At 41.0% G+C, this 23526-nt stretch overlaps 1 protein-coding gene across 1 annotated transcript in view; it reads right to left on the bottom strand.

Moving 5' to 3' along the window:
* Positions 1 to 23526, bottom strand: part of ANKH (ANKH inorganic pyrophosphate transport regulator) — a 97286-nt gene that overhangs the window by 36878 nt on the left and 36882 nt on the right. The window contains exon 2 of the mRNA XM_041476042.1: positions 4629 to 4845. Coding sequence (XP_041331976.1) covers positions 4629 to 4845 — 217 coding nt within the window. The remainder of the gene's footprint in view (positions 1 to 4628; positions 4846 to 23526) is intronic.

Below are 23526 nucleotides of genomic sequence, written 5' to 3' on the forward strand. Positions count from 1 at the left end.
ATGGCCTGTACAGGGACCAAACCCATAACCTTGGTGTTATTAGCACCATGCTTAATGCACTGAGCTAATTTGTTCAACTAAGTGATTTGGGCAGATAGGAAAATACCAGTGTTAAAAAACAAAAGCAAATCTTCATTTGGAGACGCCACAGTGTATACAGATTTCTTTATGTCTTTGGTTAGCTTGAATTTAAAACAGAAGAGAAAGCCCCTGCTTTCCCATGTGAAAGCTCAGATGAGTGTTTAAGGTGTTGAGATTTCTTTACTTATAGTAATACATGAATTAAAGAAAACCAAAACAGCTTAGGAGCATCGCAGTGAAGACTGACTACTACAATCACATTTCCCAAATCTATGAATGACTTTTAGTATCTGAAATATCTTCATATAAGCCAACATTTTGTAAGTCTCAAAATGATCCTATTTCACACAATCCTCTGCCTATTGAGACACAATCACTGCTATCCAAAAGTGCTTTGGTCATAGGCTTTCTTCCTTTGTCCTGAGTACCTTGTTTAAAAGAAACTGCCCCTGTTGTGGGAAAAGGGTTGGGGCAGCCAGGGAAGCATATTACTGCTTTAGCAATGACCATGCTGAAGTAGGAAAATTTTTAATGAATAACATTTTATTTTTATTTAGAGAGGAGGGGGATGGAGAAAGCAGCAAGCCCATATATATTCTGACTTGTGTTCCTGTGCTATCCCTTTTTTCCAGGGCAAAACGTTTAGTATACCACAATACAGTGATCTTGTCGGAACAAGACTGACTAAAAAAAATACCTCAGCTTGTTGCAACTCACTCTGTAATTCCTAGTCTCTGGAAAATTCCAGTAGTGTTACACTGGAATTGGTGGGATTACACCTATGTCTCAATTCCTATGGAGATTTTTAATGTACATGCAGTGATCATGCGTGTGGGAAGTTCAAAAGCATCAGCGGAATTGCCAGGAACTGCTGAAGTTCCCCTGTGCAATCTATGGCCCATGCTCAGCAGCCTGACAGCAATAAATGGGCACAAAACAAATCACTCACGTGTCTTGGCCATCCAATCTGCTATAGATTACTGCAAACATTAACCTACACTTAAGTTTACTGGTTACTGAAGTTCCACTCTTTTTCTCCTGGTGATGACAATGATCCATCGTGTCATTTTTAATCAGGGATAGTAAAGAGCAAAGAGGGTATTTCCTCAAAGTAACTGCTGCCCTGTCATTTCTGGAACTACTGAGAATTATTCAAAAGGAAATAAACTTTCTCAGTATACTATTTCTCAGTGAACTGGTGAAAAGTTGAACAATGCTGTTTTATTGCCAAAGAAAATGTGCATATTCTTCACGACACTGATATTAAAAGGCTCACTTAGTATGGAGGGCTTACCAGCAACACTATGAAATGCATTATGTTAGCATAATGTTATATAAATGACTTTTCTCCTCTGTCAATTGGCAATTTAGTAAGATGTCAAAACTATGCAGAGACAGGCTTAGCATCTTGAATCCCTTCTCTTACAGCCACCAAAAAGCCAGTCTCTGAAATAACAGGACACTTTAGACCCTGGCTCCATAGTGACTTTCCCACCAGGAGATGAATTGGTGGCAGTAGCTGCCCTCACAGTAGCCCAGGGAAAGGAAGGCAGAATATTATATTCTATTTCCAGATCACACCTGAAACAGCCAGTCCAGGAATACTGTACTGACAAGGTTTACAGCAACACTGGTAGTAGGATGAGAACATGGTTTTGAATCCCTTTGGCCAACTTGGTTCTCAGTTGTTACTGCTACCTGTACAGGGGAGTGACAGGAGCTGCTGGTGAGGACTTTGCAGACCTTCATAAGGATGTGGCTGGGTGATGACTGAGGGACCCAGAGCTTGCAGCTGTGAGTTCAAGTGGTTTAGCACAGCCAGTCACTGGCAAAGGATTGTGTGAGCCCCAGTGGGGAAGCAGCAGTGGGAAGCTGGTGCTGAAGCAATGAAGCATGAGTCAGCTGGGTGAAACAGTCTGGTTTGATATTTTCCATGAGTAGAGGCCACTGTTTGTGAGGAGCTGTGTGTGTAGACTGCAAATAGTCTCTATCACAGTTGGAAATGTGGTGATTCATTGTGGCCACTGTGTTTCTACCACCACTTGTTTTCTTTCTTTTGGTACTCCTTATTTCATTGGGCTTTTTGTTTTCTGTTTCTTCCTGGGCTTTGACAGTCCATGGCAGATAGACATGTCTTCTTCCTTAGTCCTATATTTATGGCATGTGGAAAAAAAATTCAGTCCCCTAAGCGTTATTTGTTTCTCTTTTTCATCCACCAAGCACCAGTGACCTGTATTGTGTCTCTCACAGATAGCCTGTGATAGGCTTGCAGCTGCTGGGGAGCGCTTGCAGGTCCTAGGAGGCCGCCTGTCACTGGACTCCTTCTCTTCTTCCTGCTAGGCAGGCTGTGTATCTGTGGGTCAGAGCAAAATAATCAGGACTTGAAACAAGTTCAAAGGAAACTTGGAACATAAAATTTGGCAACATCACCCAGGCAATTGGTGCTAGAATCTGACTAACTCCATTCCCTCAGGCGCTCTGCCAGTCTCTGCTGTGGCCTTTGCATATTTTCAGGCATAGACAAGTTAAAATACCAAAAAATATTTTGCAGTCTGTCACCATAAAAAGCTGGAAGATTGTGTGCAGCTCTTTAATTCAAAACTTTAAAGCATGGTAAGCATAGCCTCCTTTTTTCCCCAGTGTCTGCAGAGTGCATTTCAGAGGTTCTGAACTCAGCAGGGCTCTACTTCCAGGCAAAGGAAAGAAATTTAGCTGACAGGTTTTCCAACTGTTGTTCCAAACACCTCCTTTCAAAAGACGTCCCACACGGAAAATCCAGTTATGTCTTTCACCTGGAAATCTGATAGTTATACTTAAAACTTTCTTAAAATCTATTCTAGCTTAAAATAAAATACTGTATGACTAGAAAATAACTTTTTATCCAGCTGGCAAAGCCAAAAATCTTGACCAGCACTGGCAGAAAAGCAAGTGAGCAACCAGAAAAGCAGCTCTGAGGGATGAAGAAACATTCCAAGCAAAGAAATATGAGAGCCAAATGTACCAATGGGCCAAAATTTATAACACTGACTCAATAAAACAGCTTCAAATGTAAACATGTTTAAGAAGTGACCAATCGAAATCAGTGAATTGTATTAACTTGAATGCATGGATTCAGTTTATAAAATTAGCAAGATCTAATCCCTGGCACACAGTTGCCCTGGCTAGTGAGCCATAACTCTAAGCATTTTTTATGACTGTAACATGGAGCAAAGCTAAATGGCACAGGGCTCGCATACCAGTGGTGGAATAAGAGATATGATGGTCAAAACAAACTGTACTGCTTGGGAGGCACATAGAGCTGGTGAATATAGCTGGCAGACAATAAAATGGTAAGAGGTGGGGGCATTTGTATTTACCAGATGGATCTTGTACCTACCTAACTGAAATAATCCTACTCTATTCTATTCTATTCCATTCTATATGATGAATTGCAGCACATGTTGCTCTTGAGATACTAACAGCCTGATAATGAATGCTCCCTTTGAGGCCACTCTGAGATTCCACAGCAATTCAGGATACTGTCATTACACATACATTTCCCATTTTTCTGTGATGGAATGACACCCTACTGGTGCTGATCCAAGTCAATGCCTCTCAGCCAACACATGCCTCCATAGGCTGTCACAATTACCTCCTCCCTCCCATCCCTTACAATTCTCAGCTTTTTAGGATTTTACCTGCTCAACGCAGTGCACTCTCTGCTTCTTTCTCCAGAATCTCCTGTTCCCCGTTGCTATGGTCCAGAGGTTTCAGCTCTGTAGAATGAGCCAGAAGGTGCAGAGAATCTCGTGGAGTTCTTGAAGAGGATGAACTTAAAGGTCTTCCAAGTCAAATGGTTTTCATTGCTGTGGCTGATGCTTGAGCCGATTTCCTGTTTTTGTAGGCTCTCAAAAACTGGCAAATCCTGTGGCTGCCTTTTTTAATGTTCATTTTGTGTCTGCTTGTGTATTTTCTTTGTTTCAGAGTACGCTCAGGGAGCTGGTCTCAGTTTGGTATAAATTGCTCTTACTAACCTCTTCCTCACAGATTAATTATCCAACAGAAGTGGATGATGCCTAGCAGCAGTAGATGTGGTTCCTGCCTGCTGGGAGTTTTGTACTGTGAGATAAGTAGCAAAGGAATGGATACAGAAGGAGTACACCAACAATGCCACCAAGAACTGACAAACAGCCATACCAAGCACACCTTGAAGGCCTGCCAAACCAACCCAGCAGATACCGCTAGCTGATCATTAGTACCTCACAGTACACTGAGCTACCTGTCAACCTTGTCAAAGCTTTGCTCGCACACCTGACTGAAAGAGATCAGTAGCATGTTTTGTTTCCAGGCAGGAGAGCCCTGTGCTTGGAATCTGCTCCTTAATAACCTGTTTAAAAAGCAATAAAAATTGTGTGGATGAGCAAGATACCAGCCCAAGAGAGCTCATCTCTTCTGCATCTCCTGTTGTACTTACAAATGAAATCTTAAGCCTACAGCTTAAGCAGTTTGAAGAATGGGTGAGGGAAACAAATTAAAAGTCATATTAACTAGACGTGAAGTGACCTTACCTATTAAAGTATGAAATACAGCAGCTACAGCGCCAGCCACAACCATGCACAAAACTGCTTTGGTCCTGTCCCTCTTGCTGTTCACAAACACCAGACCTACATTTTTGAAGTCACTCATCGGACCCGTGAAGAACTTCATCAGGGAGTATGCCAGCCCATAGCTGGCCAACATTTCCACAGCATCTTCCTTGACAGCAGCAATGCCCCTGTTCAATGCCTGTTGAAACACAGAAAGAGCAAATGATGGAGCGTATGGGGAGGGCTACCAAACACAATCTCCTGCAGCTGGTTTCTGAAGGAACAAGCAAGTTTAGCTGTCATTGTTTTCACCCCAAGTTGGACTTTATTTCTTTGGATTCAGCAGCAGTAACTTGTGACCTGTGACACAGGCAAAATAACTTAATATAGACTAAATTCAAGTCTAGTAGACTCAAAGATAGGTAAGTGTCTATTTCTGAAGTACATAATGGAACTTCTGCCACACCAGAAGTCAGTCTCTTTCTTTTTAGAGTAATTTTATGACCTGTTAATAGTCATGAAATACTGAAATGCCACTGAAATACTGCTCTGAGGTTTCAGCCATGATTTCAACAGAGCATAGTCCTTGCAGCTCATCTTTCCAGGCAAAAGCTGACATACACACAAAGCTGAGGAGCTAAAATTTTTTTTCCATGCAACAAGCTTTTCACAACATCCCATGTAATTATTGCAAATACCATATATTAGTCTATGACTTTCATTTTTTAAGGAGGCCAAATATACGTGTGATTAAACACAACTGATCTACTTTCAAGTAGTTGACAAATACATATTTGTATATATGCAAATTTGTGTGTTTGTATCTGATACCATATTCATTTATATCCCCTTGCAGGAAATCTAAAACTAACTACAGCACATTTCAAGACATATTCAGGAACAATTAACTTACTAATTTATTCTAGGTCTGTGTTTAGGAAATGTCTGCCAATTAATCACTGAGAATTAGATGGATTATTTTTTATAACTAAGGTGAGCTGTAAAAAAGATGTGTAACATTCCTTCAGATTCCAGCTTGAACCAAAATGCTTCTAAAGTATTGAATAAAAATGACAGAATGATAGATTTTATCTGCAGTGTGACAGCATCAATCATCTGGTACACCCAGCAAACTGTTAAAATAATATTAGTTTCAAAAAGCATGAAGGATGAAATATGATTTGTTTTAACAATTTTAATTCCTATGGCTTACAGCTGATGTGTGTTGACAGGGCTGTGGCAATGAGGCCAACCAGGAACATCTCGGCAAGCCACTACCCAAACCTCACTGACACTTACACAGTTCAAATACCACTTTATCTGAATGAACAAACCAGCTAGAATATCATCAGGTAATTGTGGCGAAGTCCTTCCATTTCAAATGCAAGCATAAGCTTTTTATTGCAGTTATTTGACTTTATTTGCCCTTGCAAAGATCATACAAGCAAGCAACTCCTACTGACTTGAAAAGAACATGTGTCCCTGAAGTAGAAATGAGTCCACTGTTCTTTTCCACTCTTTCTATAAGACATTCTTAATTTTTGAAACTAAAGCTGCACTGTCAACAGAGCAAAAAGCTGTAGAAAATACCAACTTCTCCACCTTTGATGTCTGCCAGATCTCTCTCTTTTAATGTGCTCTGACCTGAATGCCTGAAGCTCCAAATGTTTTCATCTGTCTTGCTCCAGTTTGTTCCTTCCTGAAAGCACCATGTGTTAGATATGGAATAGCCGCAGCTGTTGTGTGTAACTTTTCCTGGGATACAGATAATTCCATCTATTGCATTGATATCAGTTCAAATTATATTAAATCTGCTGTGCACAAAAGTGTACTCAAACAATTTGTGAAAGACTGTGGCCTCTGAAATGAATGGTCAAGTGTAGTTGTCTTTTGCGATGATACTTGTGATGGTGAAGTAATCAGTTTCAAGGTGTATACAGAGTTACGATCTTCTAATTTAAACTTGCTAAAAAGATGCCTAATCTCCCAATTGCTGTTGCCAGTAATAGACAAATAGCTTCAAATTATGCCAAATAAAATGTTCCTTGATCATGGCTCTTCCCCTCTTTTTTCTTCTGTCAAGAATGAAATATTTCTGGCAGCTTCAATTTAAAAAGAAATGGCTAACCCATATCAGGCAGGCTCGTTTAAAAACTTCACATCACATGTAAACAGCTGAATTATTTTCAGCAGTTTCACAAGCACAAGTGCTTTCTTCCTGCTTTGTACAACTACAGAATACCAGAGTCTGTGGAGGATGGTAATCCACTTCTGACAAGGTCATAGGATAAACATGGCTTTAAGAAACAACTTTTTCTCAAAAGGCATGCCACTATGATCCCTCTGCAGAGAGAAATCTTTGCCTAGCACGGACCTCATGCCAGTGAAAACAGCTCCATATGACTCTGGCCCCAGGGTAACTAAGTTTTTCCATCTAAGTAGGACAGACAGAAAGACTTGAGCACTCCTCTTTCTCTCGCTCTCTGGTTTTACTGATCTCTTTTGAATGAACAAATGACAGCCAAGTAATAGCTTCTGAGTAATCTTCCCTGAAGACACCCTGTGTACCAGGTAAGGTAAACTGGCAAAATCCAAAGGGGACTTCTGTAAGAGATATGTTGCCATTAGTTTTACTCCTGTGGAACGTGTGGCTGACATGATGAAATGCTCTAGAGGCCAGCCCTGAAAAAGAAATCCTTCTAAATGCTTGTTTGGAAAGATCCTTAGGAAATGAACAGTCAGTAGGGCTGTGTTTAGGGATGGTTTAGCTTCTGTAGCCTTTTCCTTTTTCACATTAAGATACAAATAGAAAACTCTTCATCCTCAATTTTCAAACTCCCTAGGAAAACTTGCATAGCTTTTCTACCCTATGTACTTCCAAATATTTTTGCTGCTGAAGCAGTTGATACCATATTTGATATCCTAAAATTCACAAGAAAACCCAGATAACTGATAAATCTGCTTTGATGCGCAGTATGAAAGACACAGATACTTGATCTTTCATGGCATGCCAGCCATGCAGCTGGCATTCTTCCAGTCTAATTTCCTGTTAGATTTCCAATTAAATCCGTCATAAAGGAAGGCAATATAAACCAGGGCAAGGCCTCCATTTTTTAATCTGACTCTATTTTGAACCCTTTTTGTGTGTACAGAAATCAATAAGGAAACTTCATCAGTAGCATCTGTATCACAAGAAAGCATAATTCTACAAAGATTTGTGTAGCTTGTTGGTGAAGTCACACAGAACTAGGTAGTAGTAATACTAATGGCATTATTTAACTACTAATAAATACTAATGACAATATTTAACACGGCTTAATATTTAACAATATTTATCTAGGTTGATCATACACATTTCAGGTGTCATCCTACTTTGCACTGGCTTATTCATACCATACTTGATGGGATAACCAGGCAATCCAGATGCTGGAAGACAGACAGATGTTGGTGACATCATCTTCACCTGAGTTCTTAATGAACCACTAATCTAATACAGTAGTAGGTGAAAATGTCACAGTAAAGTGCAATTCATCAAATGTGATTAAAACAAAGCCATAGAAATTGCTGACCCTTCTTCTAGAAATAACAGAAAAAAACCCCACAGAACAACTCCAGGCAGAGCACAGTCTGGCAGACTCATGGACAGGTTAGATGAAGTAAGTCATATTCCTAAAATATGTCTCAGAAAAGGCAGGCACAAATCTTTGTTACACAGTTACTTCTATGTAATGTCTTCTGTAACACATTTGTTATCACTAGAAAGATGAAATCTTTACTAGAGGACCTAACAATCCTTTAAACCTTTTTTTTCCATGAATAATTGTGAGCTGTCATTAATGTTCACTAAAATCAGAGAGGACCAGCATTTTTAAATTCCTACCCAAAAGATTCAAGTCAGAGGAATATCAAATACACTTAACAACATTGCAAGCCAGTAACCATGTCTTTACAATGAGGTACTGCAGCTGGCTTTAGCTTCTTAGAAGACCTATGAGACCTTTATCAAATTTCTAGGACATGCATAATGGATGAATCTAACAAACTTTTGCATGCAAAGGCAGTGATTTGAAAAGCAACAGTTGTGAGAAAAATGTCAAGGGTCTAACTTGTCCTATTTTGCATGAACTTTTAGTACTATTCACTAACATTGGCAGAAAAGGTTTGGTTCCAATCTAGGGCTACACACCTCTGTTGCCAAAAATTCAAAGTCTGTCTTGTAAGCTGGCTCGATGGGGTTTGCCCATTAGCCACATGATCCTCCCCTCCCCGAGACTACTGGATATTTTACTTGCTATTGGTTTAAAAGTATAAAAGATTTTTAAAAATCCATCAGGAAAGCAACATCTATTGTACAAATTTTCTTCTGCTTTTAAAACTGATTATTACCTACACACTACCTACATTTCACTAGTCTGTATCTAACTATGTAACACTTTCTAGTTCATTTGAAGTTAAATACTGATTGTGCAGTCAATATTTGACCCCAGTGCACGTGTTTTGAACAGGAAGATGGAAAATCCAAGAAATTTAATTTTTTTCAATGCTCAATTTTGCCTATCCCAGAAAAGCAGAATGTGACATACTGGAAGCTGGCATGTTCCTATGGCTTGTTTGAAACTGGGATTCTGCTTGAGATATTTTCAAGTCTGTTCAGGCTAGTTATCTACTTACAGGTGACATCAAAAACCTGCTCAATTTGGCAGGATCTTGGCCAAATGTATGTTTGGTTCAGCAAACATTTGTAATGTGTTGCCCTTCCCTGCACAAGTCTTTCTTCATATGTGGTATTCCCTAAGAAAACAGAAGAGAACGAAAGTATCCAGTTAAAGAGCAAGCTGATGTAGGGGACAGTCTATCTCCTCTGTCAAATAATCTCTCTCCTGATGACTCTTGGCTGAGTTTTCATTTACTAAATCCTGTCACATTGAAATCTTCTGCATCAAAAGTACCATCTGGCTCTGGCTGCTCTGCCTCCCGCTGTCACCACGGCAGGAGCTGTGCTGCCAGAGGGACGGACACCTGACAGATCTGAGGCTCTGAAAGCATGGCATAATTGGATTGCTGTGTAGGTGCTACCTGAGCGCTATTGCAGCTGCATCTCTGCTTCTGGATGGGTTTCTCATAAACACAGGAGCCCCCATGGGCAATCTGAGATAAACAGGTAGTTTTTTACCTCTGACACAGGTCTGTGTAAGACTTCCATGAACACAGGTACAGAAGTGAGAGAAAACTGGGGAAAAATAATGTACACATTTATTCAGGCTCAAGAAGATTGCCCATACTGTATGAAGAGAGCCCTGCAAGGGTAGAGGGAGTCAGACCTTGCATCTTGAAGATTATGATTGAAGAGTGTTTATTCTTTAGGGTCTTTTGTTGATGTTTGTTTTGTTTTGTTCTGCAGTGCTTTTACCCTAATTCAGTATCTCTAATTTTGGGTCAGCATCTGTTGTAGCTCATGTGTCAGATGTCTGAAATGCCATCTGAGGTCAATTCCTATTAGCCCACTATTAAAATATGTCACTTTCCCCCTGCTCCATTACTAAAGCTGGCTGTGGGAGAACAGCCAGTCATCCCTGTCCACAATGCTCTAAGTGCTGACATTGGTTCAACCCAGAGAAACGATCCCAGTCCTCAGCAAGAGACCAGAGCTCTGAACTCCACCCGAAGGAAGACAAAATGCCTGTCCTGAGAGAGGAACACCTCAACATCCCTGTGGCATGTGGCCTGTCTCTGGAGAGGATGTCCTTGGAAGAACATTAGGACTGACTGAAAATGAGAGCTGAAATTCTTCTGCTGCTTCCTGCTTTTTAATTCACAATGCAGGGCAAGTGTCACATTTTATCTTTTAAAAAAGTTAGTGTACAAAAAAAAGTCAATCCAATTTACTCTGCCTGCTAAAGCAATGAGAATGTGGCCTAGAAGAAGAAAACTCACATACCATGTGAAACAAAAATCAAGCCATGAAAACTAGAATGCCATCAGTTGAGACTGTTTCTCCATTCACCTTCCTGAGCAGCAAAGAAAAGCAAGCATGAACATTTCTGCAAGGCTCTTGCTCTACCAGAAATGCCTGTGACCATGATCAGGATCTCAGATTTACTTGTTGATATTTGCTGCCCAATGTCCATGCTGTGTTTCCTGGGAGAAGTTTAAATAAATACCCTAAATCCAAAATAGCATAGTTCTAGAGCACTTGCAGGTCTCACTTGACCTGGGATGCATCAGGGAACTGCACCTTTAAACAGGCACAGCCAGGAGATGCAGGAATACCTAGAGCAGCAGTGGCAACAGTCACCTCAGTGAAAATGGAAAATCCTTCCCAGTGCAGAAATTAAGGCAGAGGAGGACATGTCTGGGAGCTGGAGGAGCAGCTATGGCACACGGCCCTAGGGCACCTACTGCTTGTGTGCAGGTTCATGAAAAACAGGTTACAGCACAATGAGGCAGAGAATAATACAGAAACCACAGATGATAGTGGTGCAGGATCACAGGAAAGAAACCAGACTCAGTGAAGCCAAAAAGTGGCTAATTTCAAATTATATTTAACAAAGCTCCAGAATATTTATGACAGGGAGCAGTCCTGGAGAGGTGAATCAGCTGCTGCAGATGGTTGCCTCCCTATGGGATGTGGAGAACACTGATCCCGAAGCCAAGAGAGCTATGAGCCATGACCCTGTGGGAAGCCCTTCAGGACACACACCCTTGTGTGGGACAGGGATGCCTGACACCAGCATGAAGGAGACCTAAACCACTGCCATTTCCACTGATGTCTGCAGAGAAATATGACTCCTGAGGTGAGACCAAAAGCTTTAACTTTTCCTGGTGTTTTTTAGACAAGCAGTGCTTCTAGGGGAACAGGACAAAATCAATGTCAGAGATATTCCTCTGCATTGTGACTTTCCTGGTGTCCTCTGACTGATGCTAATCAATTGTCCAAAATGTATTCAAGCAGAAACATGCAAGGGAATGCTTTGTTCCCAAAGCAGTGTGCAAGCTTTTCATTCAGGTTTCCCTGGAGCTAATCTGCAAAGGTGAGAAGCATTTGGGATTATGTTGCATAAGCATGGCAAAGTCTGGGCTGAGGTTATTTGTCTTCAGATCCTCTTCATGCCAAAGACTTATTCTCCTCTCAAAAGCTGTTTCTAAGTCTAGGAGTACAGACAGATAAAATAGAGACATAAATTGAGACACAGAAAACTAGGAGAAGGTTGGTTCCCTGTCTTTTCAGAATGCCCAGTGGAATAGCTATCATTTCTTCACCAAATTCCATTTTGATTACTTTTAAGTGCTAGAAAACACTGGGGAGGATACAAATCATATCATATGGATCTACACACAAAGAATATTTGCCCTAACCACAAGTGATACAGTATCTACAGCAGTGCTCCTTCTTTTGTTTTTAATTTCCCACAGAAATAGGCTCTGTTCTCTTCCACACATTATATCCCCAAAGTAAAAGGTAAGCTGATTTACTGTCAGTTGCACATTTCATAAAATCACATTTTCCCATGTTTATAAATTAGATCTCTGCAAATATTGTTATAAGACTTGTTTGTATGCACACGGCAAATCTAATCCACGCAGGTGCCGCACCTGTCAGTCTCTCACAACTCTGGCATATTGCCTTTTTTTAGCACTAACTCAGTCCTTGCTGAAGTACTGCTCATGGCTCTCTCATCCTGAAATGGAGAGCGCCACTTTCTCCATGATTACACCTCACTAGGCTCCAAAGCATATGGACAGGTTCAGGTTGGAAGGGGCCTTAGGGGCCAGCTTAGAGCGCTGCCCCAGGCAGAACATCTGGGAGATATTGCGGAGACCCCACACCTTCCCTAGACAATCACCTGAGAGGCTACTCTCATCCTGAACTTTAACATGTCACCAAAACTGGCATCTGAAGGTCCACATCTGCCTCCCTTGCACATTAAAGTTTGCTAGCATCAGCCTAACTCCACTTCCCACATGCTCTTTTCTCTTCCTGAAAGATCTTTTGTTTCACCATTCAGTACCACTTCTCCTCACTTTCACCAAATACCTTGTCCTCCACATTAAATCACCTATGTTTTTACCTGATGGTAAGAATATATTTAGCTCCACTTGTCTTTTAATTTTCACCCCAGTAATTTAGATGTTGTGTTTGTTTCTTTTGCATTTCTATGTTCATGCCTTGCATTATAAAGCCAGGCCTCTGCTTTCACATGTTTTCAGATAAGCAGCTTTCTTAAGTCATATTTTTTCACATAAGGTCACCTGATGCACACAATTACAAGATCCTGCATGTAATGTAAATCCATTTTTTTTTCTCTCAAAAAAAAATACTCAAATAGGGGGAAAAAATCCAATCAAACACTTCAACATATCTGCAAAAGTACTTTTGCCAGCTGAAGGATTATGGAAAATTAATGAGGTTTGTCCCTGCCTTTGTAGATTCTTAAAAACATTTTCCTTAAATATTTCAAGTTATAAAAAATCTTGATGCATAAAGCATTTGGTGAAAATTTCTGAAATTTGGCAGAAGCTATAAAAAAAATTCCTTTAAACCTGACCAAAACTTGGCTGAGCACCTGCAAAATATGAGTTGCACAGGTTCAGTAAAACTTGTTAAACTACTTTAACTGCACAGAAATCTTGCCTGTATTTCAGCTGTGCTGTGTGCTCCTGGGCATCAAGCTTAGAGCAGTGAAGGTCAAGCATCAACACACAGCAGAGACCACACAGGTTCAAGTCCTTAAGGAATCAGGAGACAAGAACAATACCCATGTTTGCTCAAAGCAAAGGGCAAAGTATTTCTCTTTCCACAGACTGAAGCTGCAGTACCCTACTATGAATTCTTTCTCTCAGGAATTGTGAGGTGATTGATTCTCCTATTTTGCCTCTTCTGGAAAGGACCCTAGAGGCAAGATCAGTAACATTTACTTTTATTGTTTAATTTTTCTTATTTTTATACACTTTCCACTCTTTGTTAATGATTCAGAGCCCATGTCCTCCTACATGGAAGACAAATAATTGATATATCCTCTCAATTCCCCTTCTGCATGGATTTTAAGGGATGCATTAATTACACCCAGCAAACTGTGTGAAAGCCAACAATCAAATTCAGGACCATCAATACTACAGCAAAACCTTTTATTATCACCACTTGTAATATCCTAGCAATTCATGGCTGCTCTAGAGATCAGAGCAGCCATGTTTCTAATTACTGATTTTGCCAGAACCGGCAGACAGCTGGGAGAGGTGGGTTGCTCCACTGGAGTATGGTCATTGTCGTAGGTTAAGAAGGAAGTGAGTTTTTTGCGGTTTCATGTAAAGAAGAAAAACAAATTTGTTACTCAGAAGTCGAAAGAGTGAGAATTAGGGAGAGCTATCTTTTGTTATCTGCTCTTTGCTCCTCCTCTCCCCTAATGTGGTTCACATTCATCAATAGCCAGCAGCAGATCAAAGTAAGTGTACCTCACAAAATGCAACTCTGTCGTCAGTGGAGCTAGGCAAAATATGTAAAGCAACTGAATTTTTGTTATTAAATGAACATTTCTTGCATGTGGTGAAAGGCTAAAGCAAACCAAAGCAAGACTGCAGGCTTTGTTAATTCAGCATGAGTAAATGTTCTCTATCTCACCACAGACAGGAGAGGTAAGGAGCCAGCTGAGCAAATTCAGAAAATTCTTGACTTGTCCAAGACTGGGCTTAGGAAGAAGCCTAAGTACTGCAATATATCAAAAACCACTGAACAATCTATAAAATACATGTCAAAGCTACTGTGATTACAAAAAATACACATCACCATCAAACAAGGCTTCTGTGCCTGACTTTGGAAGTTGGAGCTTGGCCAGCTGTCCCCAAACGCGCGTACAGCCCCACCTTTACACGTACTTAGTGCACCATGCAATTATCTGCTGTCCATTACCTTACTCTGGAAGCATTTATCTGCCCATGTGGTCCAGCAGGGACTTGTTACTTATGTTCCAGGGCTTTGCCCATCCTCAGCCGAGCAGAACATATTTGAGGTCTGCTATTTTCCTCAGCTGTTGTGTCGGGAGCAGGGAGCACGGCTGGTTAAGGGCTGTCATTAAGCAGCTGCTCCCTCCAGCATGCTGTCGGCTGGGCAAAGCACAGTTTCGGCTACACAAAGCTGAGTTTGTTAGGTGTGAGTGCCTGTGACTGCAAGGGTAGAGCTGCCAGAATAGCTCATGTCTTAATTGCTTAGAAGCAACAAATAGAGGGCACCCAGATCGCTAGCCTAAACACAAACTTGGTGCTTCCTCTGCTGGAAACACCCATCATAAATAAAGTCTACAACAACAGTAGGAAAACTTTTCATTTGTATCTGTTTTATTTTTCTCTTCCATTCTTATTCTTTGTAGCAGTTTTATTAGGATGAGGTTGAAGTTACTCAGTGGACTTGAAAACAAATTGTGGATAGTGGCTGTGGTTTCAGTTCTCTAAAGCTATTGCAAAACTCACTTTAAAGTATTTCCTATTCTTACAGAACTTTGCAATACTTCAGTATCTCAGTATATCAGAAAGTGAAAGTCCCACTAAATCAGTAATTTGGCCTCTAGAATTTAACCTAATGTATCTGCTGAAAATAAATGCAAAGCGGGTGGTAAAGACGTGGGCTAGAGCAACACTGAAAGGAGAAGATGTAGTCTTTCCCCAAAGTAAAATTTTCCCTTAGAAAATCTAGCCTTCTCTGTCCTCAGCCTAAGTTTTGAGAACCTTGGACTCCTTGCCTCGTTCCTGCAGGTGTTGTTGACAGGACTGGCTAACATTTCCTTTTAAAAATAGCTCGGCTGGTTCTCTCAGTATCCAGTGACACAAAGTCAACAAGTCAACCCACAATGAAATTATTGCACATGGGTTTTTCCAAACGGCGGCTATACGGAGCACAAGTAACAAACAAGTTTCTCTAGAAATCATGCACTCTTTTTGAAACACCCTGTCTTTCACAAGGGGAAGCACAGTAATATTTCTACACAACCAAGGCTGAAATACCCTTCTGACCTAGAAGAGTGGGATGCCATGGGAGAACCTGATTACTGCTGCTTATGTTATCTCACGGCAGCTGGGAGCCAAATTGTTGCTCTCAGAATAAATGACTTTCTGTGACAATGGGAACATGGTGAAATACCAGTTCATGTGAAATGCAATCAAGAGAGCTATGCTCTGTCCTTACTGGAGTCAATGAAAAAGGGAAGGCATGGAAAATGTATCACATTAACCTCCTGGTAACATGTAAGTTTATAGAGGGAGTCAAAAAAACATTCTTTCTGAATACACTGGGCCACACAGGCTGCAGAGACAGGGGTGCACTGGAGCAATCTTTAAATGCCTGGCAATAATGAATTGCCTAATACCTTCAGCAAATTCCTGGCTAGTGCTTCCACTCAAAATTCTTTAAGCAGTACCTAGGCAGACTTCTCCACAGAGGAAGAGAGCTTGGAAGCACCCATGGAGTTGTAGCAAGTCTTGTGACTTTGATTTCTATGTGTCCAGCAAGGGTGAGTCTTAATCAGAAGTGCAGTCACAAGTCAGTTTGTGAGGGTTCTTGATAACATGCCAAATACGTGTTATAGTGTGATGCTTAATCTAATTTCAAAGGTGTCTACCCCTGGGTTCACAAAACACAAATTTTTAAAAAACCAACAACCAAACAAAAAAACCCCCACCATTTTCCAGCTAAAGATGTGACCAGACATACTATGGATGGCTTCCTCCACTGAGGACCTGCTAATGTTGCCACAACGATTCTTAAATTGGGTTTTGCTAACAGCATTTCTACAGACTCCTTCAGCAGCAGAATATTTGCCACCATGACACCCCTGACAAACTCAATGCTCTCTTAGCCACCAAACTTAACTCCAAGCTTCAAACTGTCTTTACTGACATCCTTTCTCATTCTTGTATTCCTGATGCAGTGATCCCTCCTTGCTAAAAGTGATTCTTTCAATTGCAATGAACATTTTTCCACCACCCTAGTCCCTTTAACTCCTCAACTTGAATTGCACAGATAAAATTTACTATCTCATTTTCATTTGTTTTATAACGGCACAAGAGTCCAACTTTTTAAGTTCAGGAAAAACACAAAGGAATTCTCAAAGCTTAGTGGAACTGATCCTGGTACACCATCATGCAACAGGTAATTTTGCCTAATAGGTTCTTTATCTGAGTCACTGGTTTTAAATAATGGGTGTCTTTACTCAGGGATTTCAAAAGTGGTAAGAAATGCAGTGAAGATAGACAATCTACCACTCTTTTACGGCACTAATCTACATTGTGCTGAGGTTTCATCAGAAGAACAGCTTCCCATTACAGTCTCCCTGGCCCCCAGACCAGCCTTGTTCTACTTTCTGAGTCATTTATCCCTCTATTTCCACAGTCAAATGAGATGCAATCTCTTTTCTACTTTCTCCATACGTGAGGTTTTTTGTTCTCTTGCTGATGAGCAGGGAAGTACAGAGGATGTAAAACATTGATTCAGAACAGCTATAATTTATCTCCAAGTTGCTCCGATGCAAAATACAAAATTGGCTTCAGATGGGCATCCTGCCAAAATTCTTAGGCAGGGAGAGAGAGCTGTCACACTATTGCCATTATGGGGGTTGAAAAATTGAGCTGGCTGCCTTTGATAGCGTAGCACAGCCTGTAACCTGAGTGAATACTTCACTGCATTTCTCTGTCTACAAGAAAAACAGGTTATAATTTATCCTTTGCTGAATCTTGAATACGAAAGGACAAAATATGGCTGTTGGGCTTACTTAGTCAAGGCCTGCAGGGCAGTTGGACAAAAGCATGAACTGCTTCCAAAACAGCCTCTGAAATGTGATGATGCTAAGGCCACCAACTTGCACAGCAGTGGCATACACCCTAGGGGTAAATATAATGCTGAAGCTCTTGTAGGGGTGGTGTGTAATACCAGAATGCAAACACTGCAGCCACGTGAATGAAGCCAACAGCACACAGTAATCCCAACAGAACTCTGCTTTTTCTACTTGCATGGTAGAAAAATTGAAATTAGGATATGCACAGCCAGTGGTGGGACCTAAGTGCCAGGAAGGCACTAAGACTACACTAACATTTTCAGGTGCAGGTTGGAAACAAATCAGCCCATGCTGATCTTGACAAATAAATTTTTTCTGACATCAGGGAAATGAGGTCCTCAAACAGACCTTACAAAATCATACTGGGAGCAAGCATCTGAAATATTTTGAAGCACCCAATGCTGGTTGTGTCTTACAACAAAAACTGGAAGGTATGCTTGCAAAGAAAATGAAAAATTATTTGAGATAATGCCACGTGATGGTTTTGATTGCTACTCCCTTTAGTCATTTTCTTGCTGATAATCTATTATGTTTGTTCTGAGCAGCCTAGAAGAAACTTGCTCATACTTTGTCACAGGTCCCAAAGGAAAGTTTGTAAATGGAGCTTAAACAAGGTTACAGTTTGCTGGAATTCAAGAAATTATCTAGTTTAGGAACTGCAGCTTAAGAGCTGTGGAAGTATTGTGGGATGATCCTCCAAAGGACTGTAATCTGGCAACTGTGATCCTAAAGGGGTGGATCTTCAAAATCAGCCTACTACAACTGTAAAAGCATATTTTTCTACACCAGGTATTTATAGACTTTAGTGATGCTGCACAGCATACGTATTTTCTAAACTCTTTATTTGGAACTCTTTGGTCCAAAGAGTCAAAACCATGACTGTGACAAGAGTAAAGTGAATGCAGGTGTCATGACACCTCTCTTGAATAATCTAACTTGGGGATCAGATGATCCAAAAAAGAGCCTTTCTCTCAGATCACCACAGATTTACTGCAGGCAGTGAATTCTCTGAAATTGGTGACTCTACTGTGATGAAAAAGTAGGACAGGACTCCTAACCCCAGTGAGCTCTGGGGCCCAATCCCCAGGAACATGTATCTCTCTGCCTGCTGCTGGTGGGTAAATTACAAACCCCAAAGGGGTTTGTCCCTGGTGGCTTGATCTAACAGCAACTTCAGCCTTCTTTAGGTCACCATGCACTTTACAAAGAGCAGTAAATGGCATCACAGAACACAGCTTCTCACTGCTGCCCACTGTCAGATGATTTAGACTTTAACACTTTCCTCCTCTCGCCTTCTCCATCCTTGAATGCATCCCTGGCAGCTCTCTGTCAGGCATGGGGCAGGTCTGTACACAGTCCCTGTCTGCCATCCCAGCCAGAACCTAGTGGGCTCCAGTTACCCTCACAGGTTGGGTCTCATCACAGATAGCTGATGGCTTTGAAAGCCTGGCAAATTGCCTCCCACTGTGCCGTGGGGTAAGGCCAAACTGGCTTAAATATAAGGACTGTATTTTCATAACTTAGATGTAGAGGCAATTATTGTATCTCTTTGTGCATATTTCACTGTGTCTGAGGCAACTCCCTTACTACTACTGTGTTCTCTTTTTAGAAGTTCTGACTTTATGTTTCAACTTCCTTTTATAAGTGTTTGATATTGGAGAAAATCCTTTGTTGAGGTTACACTGGAACAGAACTGTTGCCATCACAGCAAATTTAAGCAACAGTGTGACTGATTTCTCAACTCCAGGCAAGAGTGCCAAAAACCTTATTTTATAGTAGGAACTGAGATGCAATAATTCTGTAAGTCAACAATCTCTTCAACAAATACAGTTCAAATCTGGGTGAAGAATTTAATTCATTTTGTTAGCTATGACTTATTTCACCTCAAACAGAAGGCCGGCCCACTCAACTACAAAATAAAATTATATATATATATATATTTTTTTTTTGTCCAGTCTGTAATACATCTGTGGTTGTTGATCAGAAGACCTTAAGGAAAATAAGATATTTTTTTCTATTACAGAGCTTTCATGATGTTTTGCCCACAGAAGACTATCTATCTTGATTCATTTTAATAAAGATGCCTTTGAGGAAGCAGATGCTTGTCACAGTGGTATCTAGTGGATTAAGCCTTTTCTCCTTGGAACTGGTGGGATTTATAACCAAAGAGCCTTGAATTACAGGCATTGTAAAATTAAAAGGCAATTCTACTCTGAAGCTCTGTTGCAAGCTTATCTTGAAACCCAAACAACATAGGACAAAGAATTGTTTGAAACTCTTCGGTCATGGCATTTATTTCACCCCCAATTTGGGGATCACCTCTTGAGCCCCAGTTTGGGCCAGCACAACCGTGTTCCCTCTTGGCTCTCGACTCTGGACAAAGATTTACAGCACTAATGGATGTACTGCCAACAGCAGTAAACCCCAGCATTTTGTGCTAAACCCGGCTGAGGCAGGATGAAGCGGCGCGCTCCTCATGCTCGTGTCACGAGGCTCGCAGCGCAATCACAGCCCAGAGCAGGCACAGGGCACGGCAGGGACACACGGCCCCTCCTAAGCAGGGACTGCTGGAGGGACAGCCTTTCATCGAAACTGGCAGTGGAGCTGAGGGTGCAGGAGGGTACACTCCAGCCTGCTGACTTCCTGCAGCAGTCAGCATTAATTGCTTGGGAAAGGGAAGCAGTAGGGCAGTTACTCAGCCAGGCCCATCCCTACTGCCTGCACTGGGAAAGCACTCTTGCAGCCAGCACTGGAACAGCTGCCAACATCTCTGGGAAAGAAACAAGGATATAAAGTACAAAATAAAGAGAAAAGCCTCTGAAAAAGGCCATTGTATTTTTTTGGTTAGAATTTTTTAAGAGCCACAGGCCCTTTTAAGATGGGGTTTCAACCAGTACTGACATAATATAAGCTGTTTCAAAACTCATGTTTCATGAATGGTAAGTAAATGTGTTTAAAGTGCTATTATATGCAGGTGGTAGGACCTGATCCAGTGGATCAGGACTCTGAAATCAGTGCAAATCAAAAAGTGCTTTTTCCTTGAGGAATAACTTTCTCTGAGTGCTTCTGCTCTTCCAGGTGTATTACCAGAAGATATGGAAGGATGCAGCGAATGTCAAGACTCCTCCTCTCTTTTTTTCCACCTTCCCAAAATGAAACAGGTGAAATTATACCAGCAATGGAAAGAAGGAATGGTATAATTCTACATGAAGTGGTGCAACTAAGATTTGCTTTGTTGAATTTGGTATTGCTTTTACTATTCCAAAGATAGCATCTTTTAAAGGGTGCTAACAACCCTCAACCCTTCTACTTGTGACCAGGACAGAAGTCTTGTTTTGTACAATTTGGTCATGTTTCTCTTACAGCTGTTAGGTGAAACAGTCTTGAAGTTTCAGTCATGTAATACTCTTTGCTTTCTGTCCTGTGGTGGATATTTGAGGGCACAAATGTGCTGTAAACTTCCATGCAAGTTTACATTCCAGGGCAATGTTTATGTGCATTACTTCACAGTTTACATTGTGTTATGATGAAAGAATTTTATAAATTACATTTATTTATCTGCTTGTTTATTTAATTTTAACAATATTGGTTCAGATTAGGATTACTGTTATTCTCAAGACACTGGGAGAACTGAAGTACCTTAAAGTACCCATGAGTTAAAACAGGTTTTGTACTGTATGACTGTGCAACATATGAAGCAAGCCAAAGTGCCACAGCTACAGGGAGGGGCTGCACAGAGGCTGGTGAGTGACCCACTGTCCCTGTGACCCTGGAAGCCCTTACCCAGGGCCCTTCCAGCTTTCTGATTTCAGGCTGGCTTGTCTGCCTACAGCAAACTAATAAACTGCAAAGCAAGCCTACAGTGGACCTTGACCAAAATACCAAAACCTCCTGCTCCTAAATAACCTTATTGGTTGTTTCACTGCCAGCATTCCGTCATGCCACAGATCAAGGTTTTCTATCAGGACAAAGTAGTCGGGAATAAATAGATTTTGAAAGAGGAAAGTGAAATCCAGGTCAGAGCAAGAAGATGTATTCTGTTTGGAAGCATTTTGTACAGTCTAAATTCTTACGCTCTGCAACATTTAAAATATTTTTGAACACTGAGGTGTGTTGATATGGTGATAAATCAGTGAATTCTTTGGGATGCTCAGCACTTTGAATTTGGCATGCTTACCAAACTTGCCCATGACAGAGAGGAGCAATTTGTTGGTAGCAGGAAGGCAGCAAACAATGTAGAAATATACAGGCAGTTGTGCCTGTGGTGGCAGATGTGGAACAGTGGGAGAGGCCAGGTTTGAAAGATGCTATGAGAAAAGACTCATCAGGCTTGAAGATGTCAGACCAAAAAAGAGTTGCAAGGTGTGGCTCAGAGACTCATCATCTTTCTCTTTTCCTTTAGGACACACATCTCTACTTGTGCATCTCCTCCAAGAGTATTAACCACAGAGGAGATCGTGAAGTCACCTGGGAGAAACAAAGCTGCAAGCCTATTGCAAATGCTCTTCAGATAAGCCTATTTGGCTGTACACACACATTTTATTTTCAAGGAGATAGATCTCATGGTGGAATGCTACCAAGGCAGTGGGAAGCAGGACTGCTGGTTTCAGCTCACAAAAATCCCAGTTTGCTGCAGACGCCTTTGCACGGGTCTGTGGGAGTACTGCTGGCACTGCTACTCCAGTGCATTCTGACCACATTACGTACTTTGCCCTCATCCAGTAAACAACCAACCTTGCATACTGCAGCAGTGAAAACAAAAAAAAACAAAAAAAAAAAAAGAAAAAAAAAAAAGAAGAGAGGAAATCTTTAAGCAGCGCTTACATAGGAGAGAAAGTAATGATGAACACTTCAGAAAACAGCCAATGAAGTAGAATATTCTCCTCCTTCTATTATTACTTGAAATGGTTCAAACTGGAATAAACTGGAAATGGTTTAAACTGGAATAAAATCAAAAGAGTACTTCCCACTGTATTTTCAGCAAATGCAACAACAGTGAACACAAGCAAAGCTGAGGACTGAAGCCATACTCAGTAAGCTCTATGCAGGGTCCAGACAACAACAGCTAGACAGTCTGCACTGCAAACCTTTGAAAGAAGCAGTGCATGAAATTGCAGGGGGTTTAATTAATTTGTCATGCTGGTGTTTGTACAATCTGATTAGGTAACAGCATCTGATATGGTATCACATAGGAGAGGATTCATCAGACTGAATAATTACATGGATTAGAAGAGGACCTCTGAAATGCTTACAGGGCTGACTCAAAGAGAATTGCAATCAGCAATCCTGAAAGGAGATGCACAGGCCTCAAAGGAATTTACTGGTGGGGCGCTGAAGATCAAGCTGATATTCTTTAACATTTTCATTAGTTTTCATTCACCACATCACAAACACTGAGAATATGCAGATTACATATGCTAAGGATGCAAATCTGGTAAGCACCAGAGGCACAGATAGCTTTGAGACTTGTGTAATAAAAAATTGAAAATGCCAAGCCAAACACTGGAGACCAACAACAAGAATTTCTGGCACGAGCCAGGAACTTGTCCGTTGGACTAGGTGCACAAACACACTGCCAAATGACTGACCGGCAGGGTGATGCAGACATTGAAAGAGGCAAATGCATTTGGAGAACTGGTGAGGCATTTCTGGTAGACACTGAGAAATATTTCCTTTTCCACAGCATCAAGGAGGCTTTCAGAGCATCCCCAATTCAGTAGAAGGTTACTAAGTTGATCCAGGGGTACAGAGAAACCTGATCAAGTGAGTGGAAACCAGAAGAGGTTGTTTTCCATAGCAAAGGGAAGGCTGAGAAGCTGCTCTGTTTCAACATAACCATGATGGAAAAAACAGGGAAGAAGTGTCACTTAATTCAGAAGACAGTGCTGGACTTAGAACAAATGGGTATAAACACGGCTTGCATATAATCTGGCTCAAGTTTAGAAGATGGGTCTCTAACAACTGAAACAGAAAACCACTTTCCTTCCAAAGGTAACAAGGGCAAAAAGATACGTGGCATGATCCCTTTCAGCAATATATGCATCTTGTGCACTTGCAGGTAG

Source organism: Pyrgilauda ruficollis, unplaced genomic scaffold (assembly GCF_017590135.1).
Source record: "Pyrgilauda ruficollis isolate IOZ18807 unplaced genomic scaffold, ASM1759013v1 scaffold37, whole genome shotgun sequence".
Classification (NCBI taxonomy): Eukaryota; Metazoa; Chordata; class Aves; order Passeriformes; family Passeridae; genus Pyrgilauda; species Pyrgilauda ruficollis.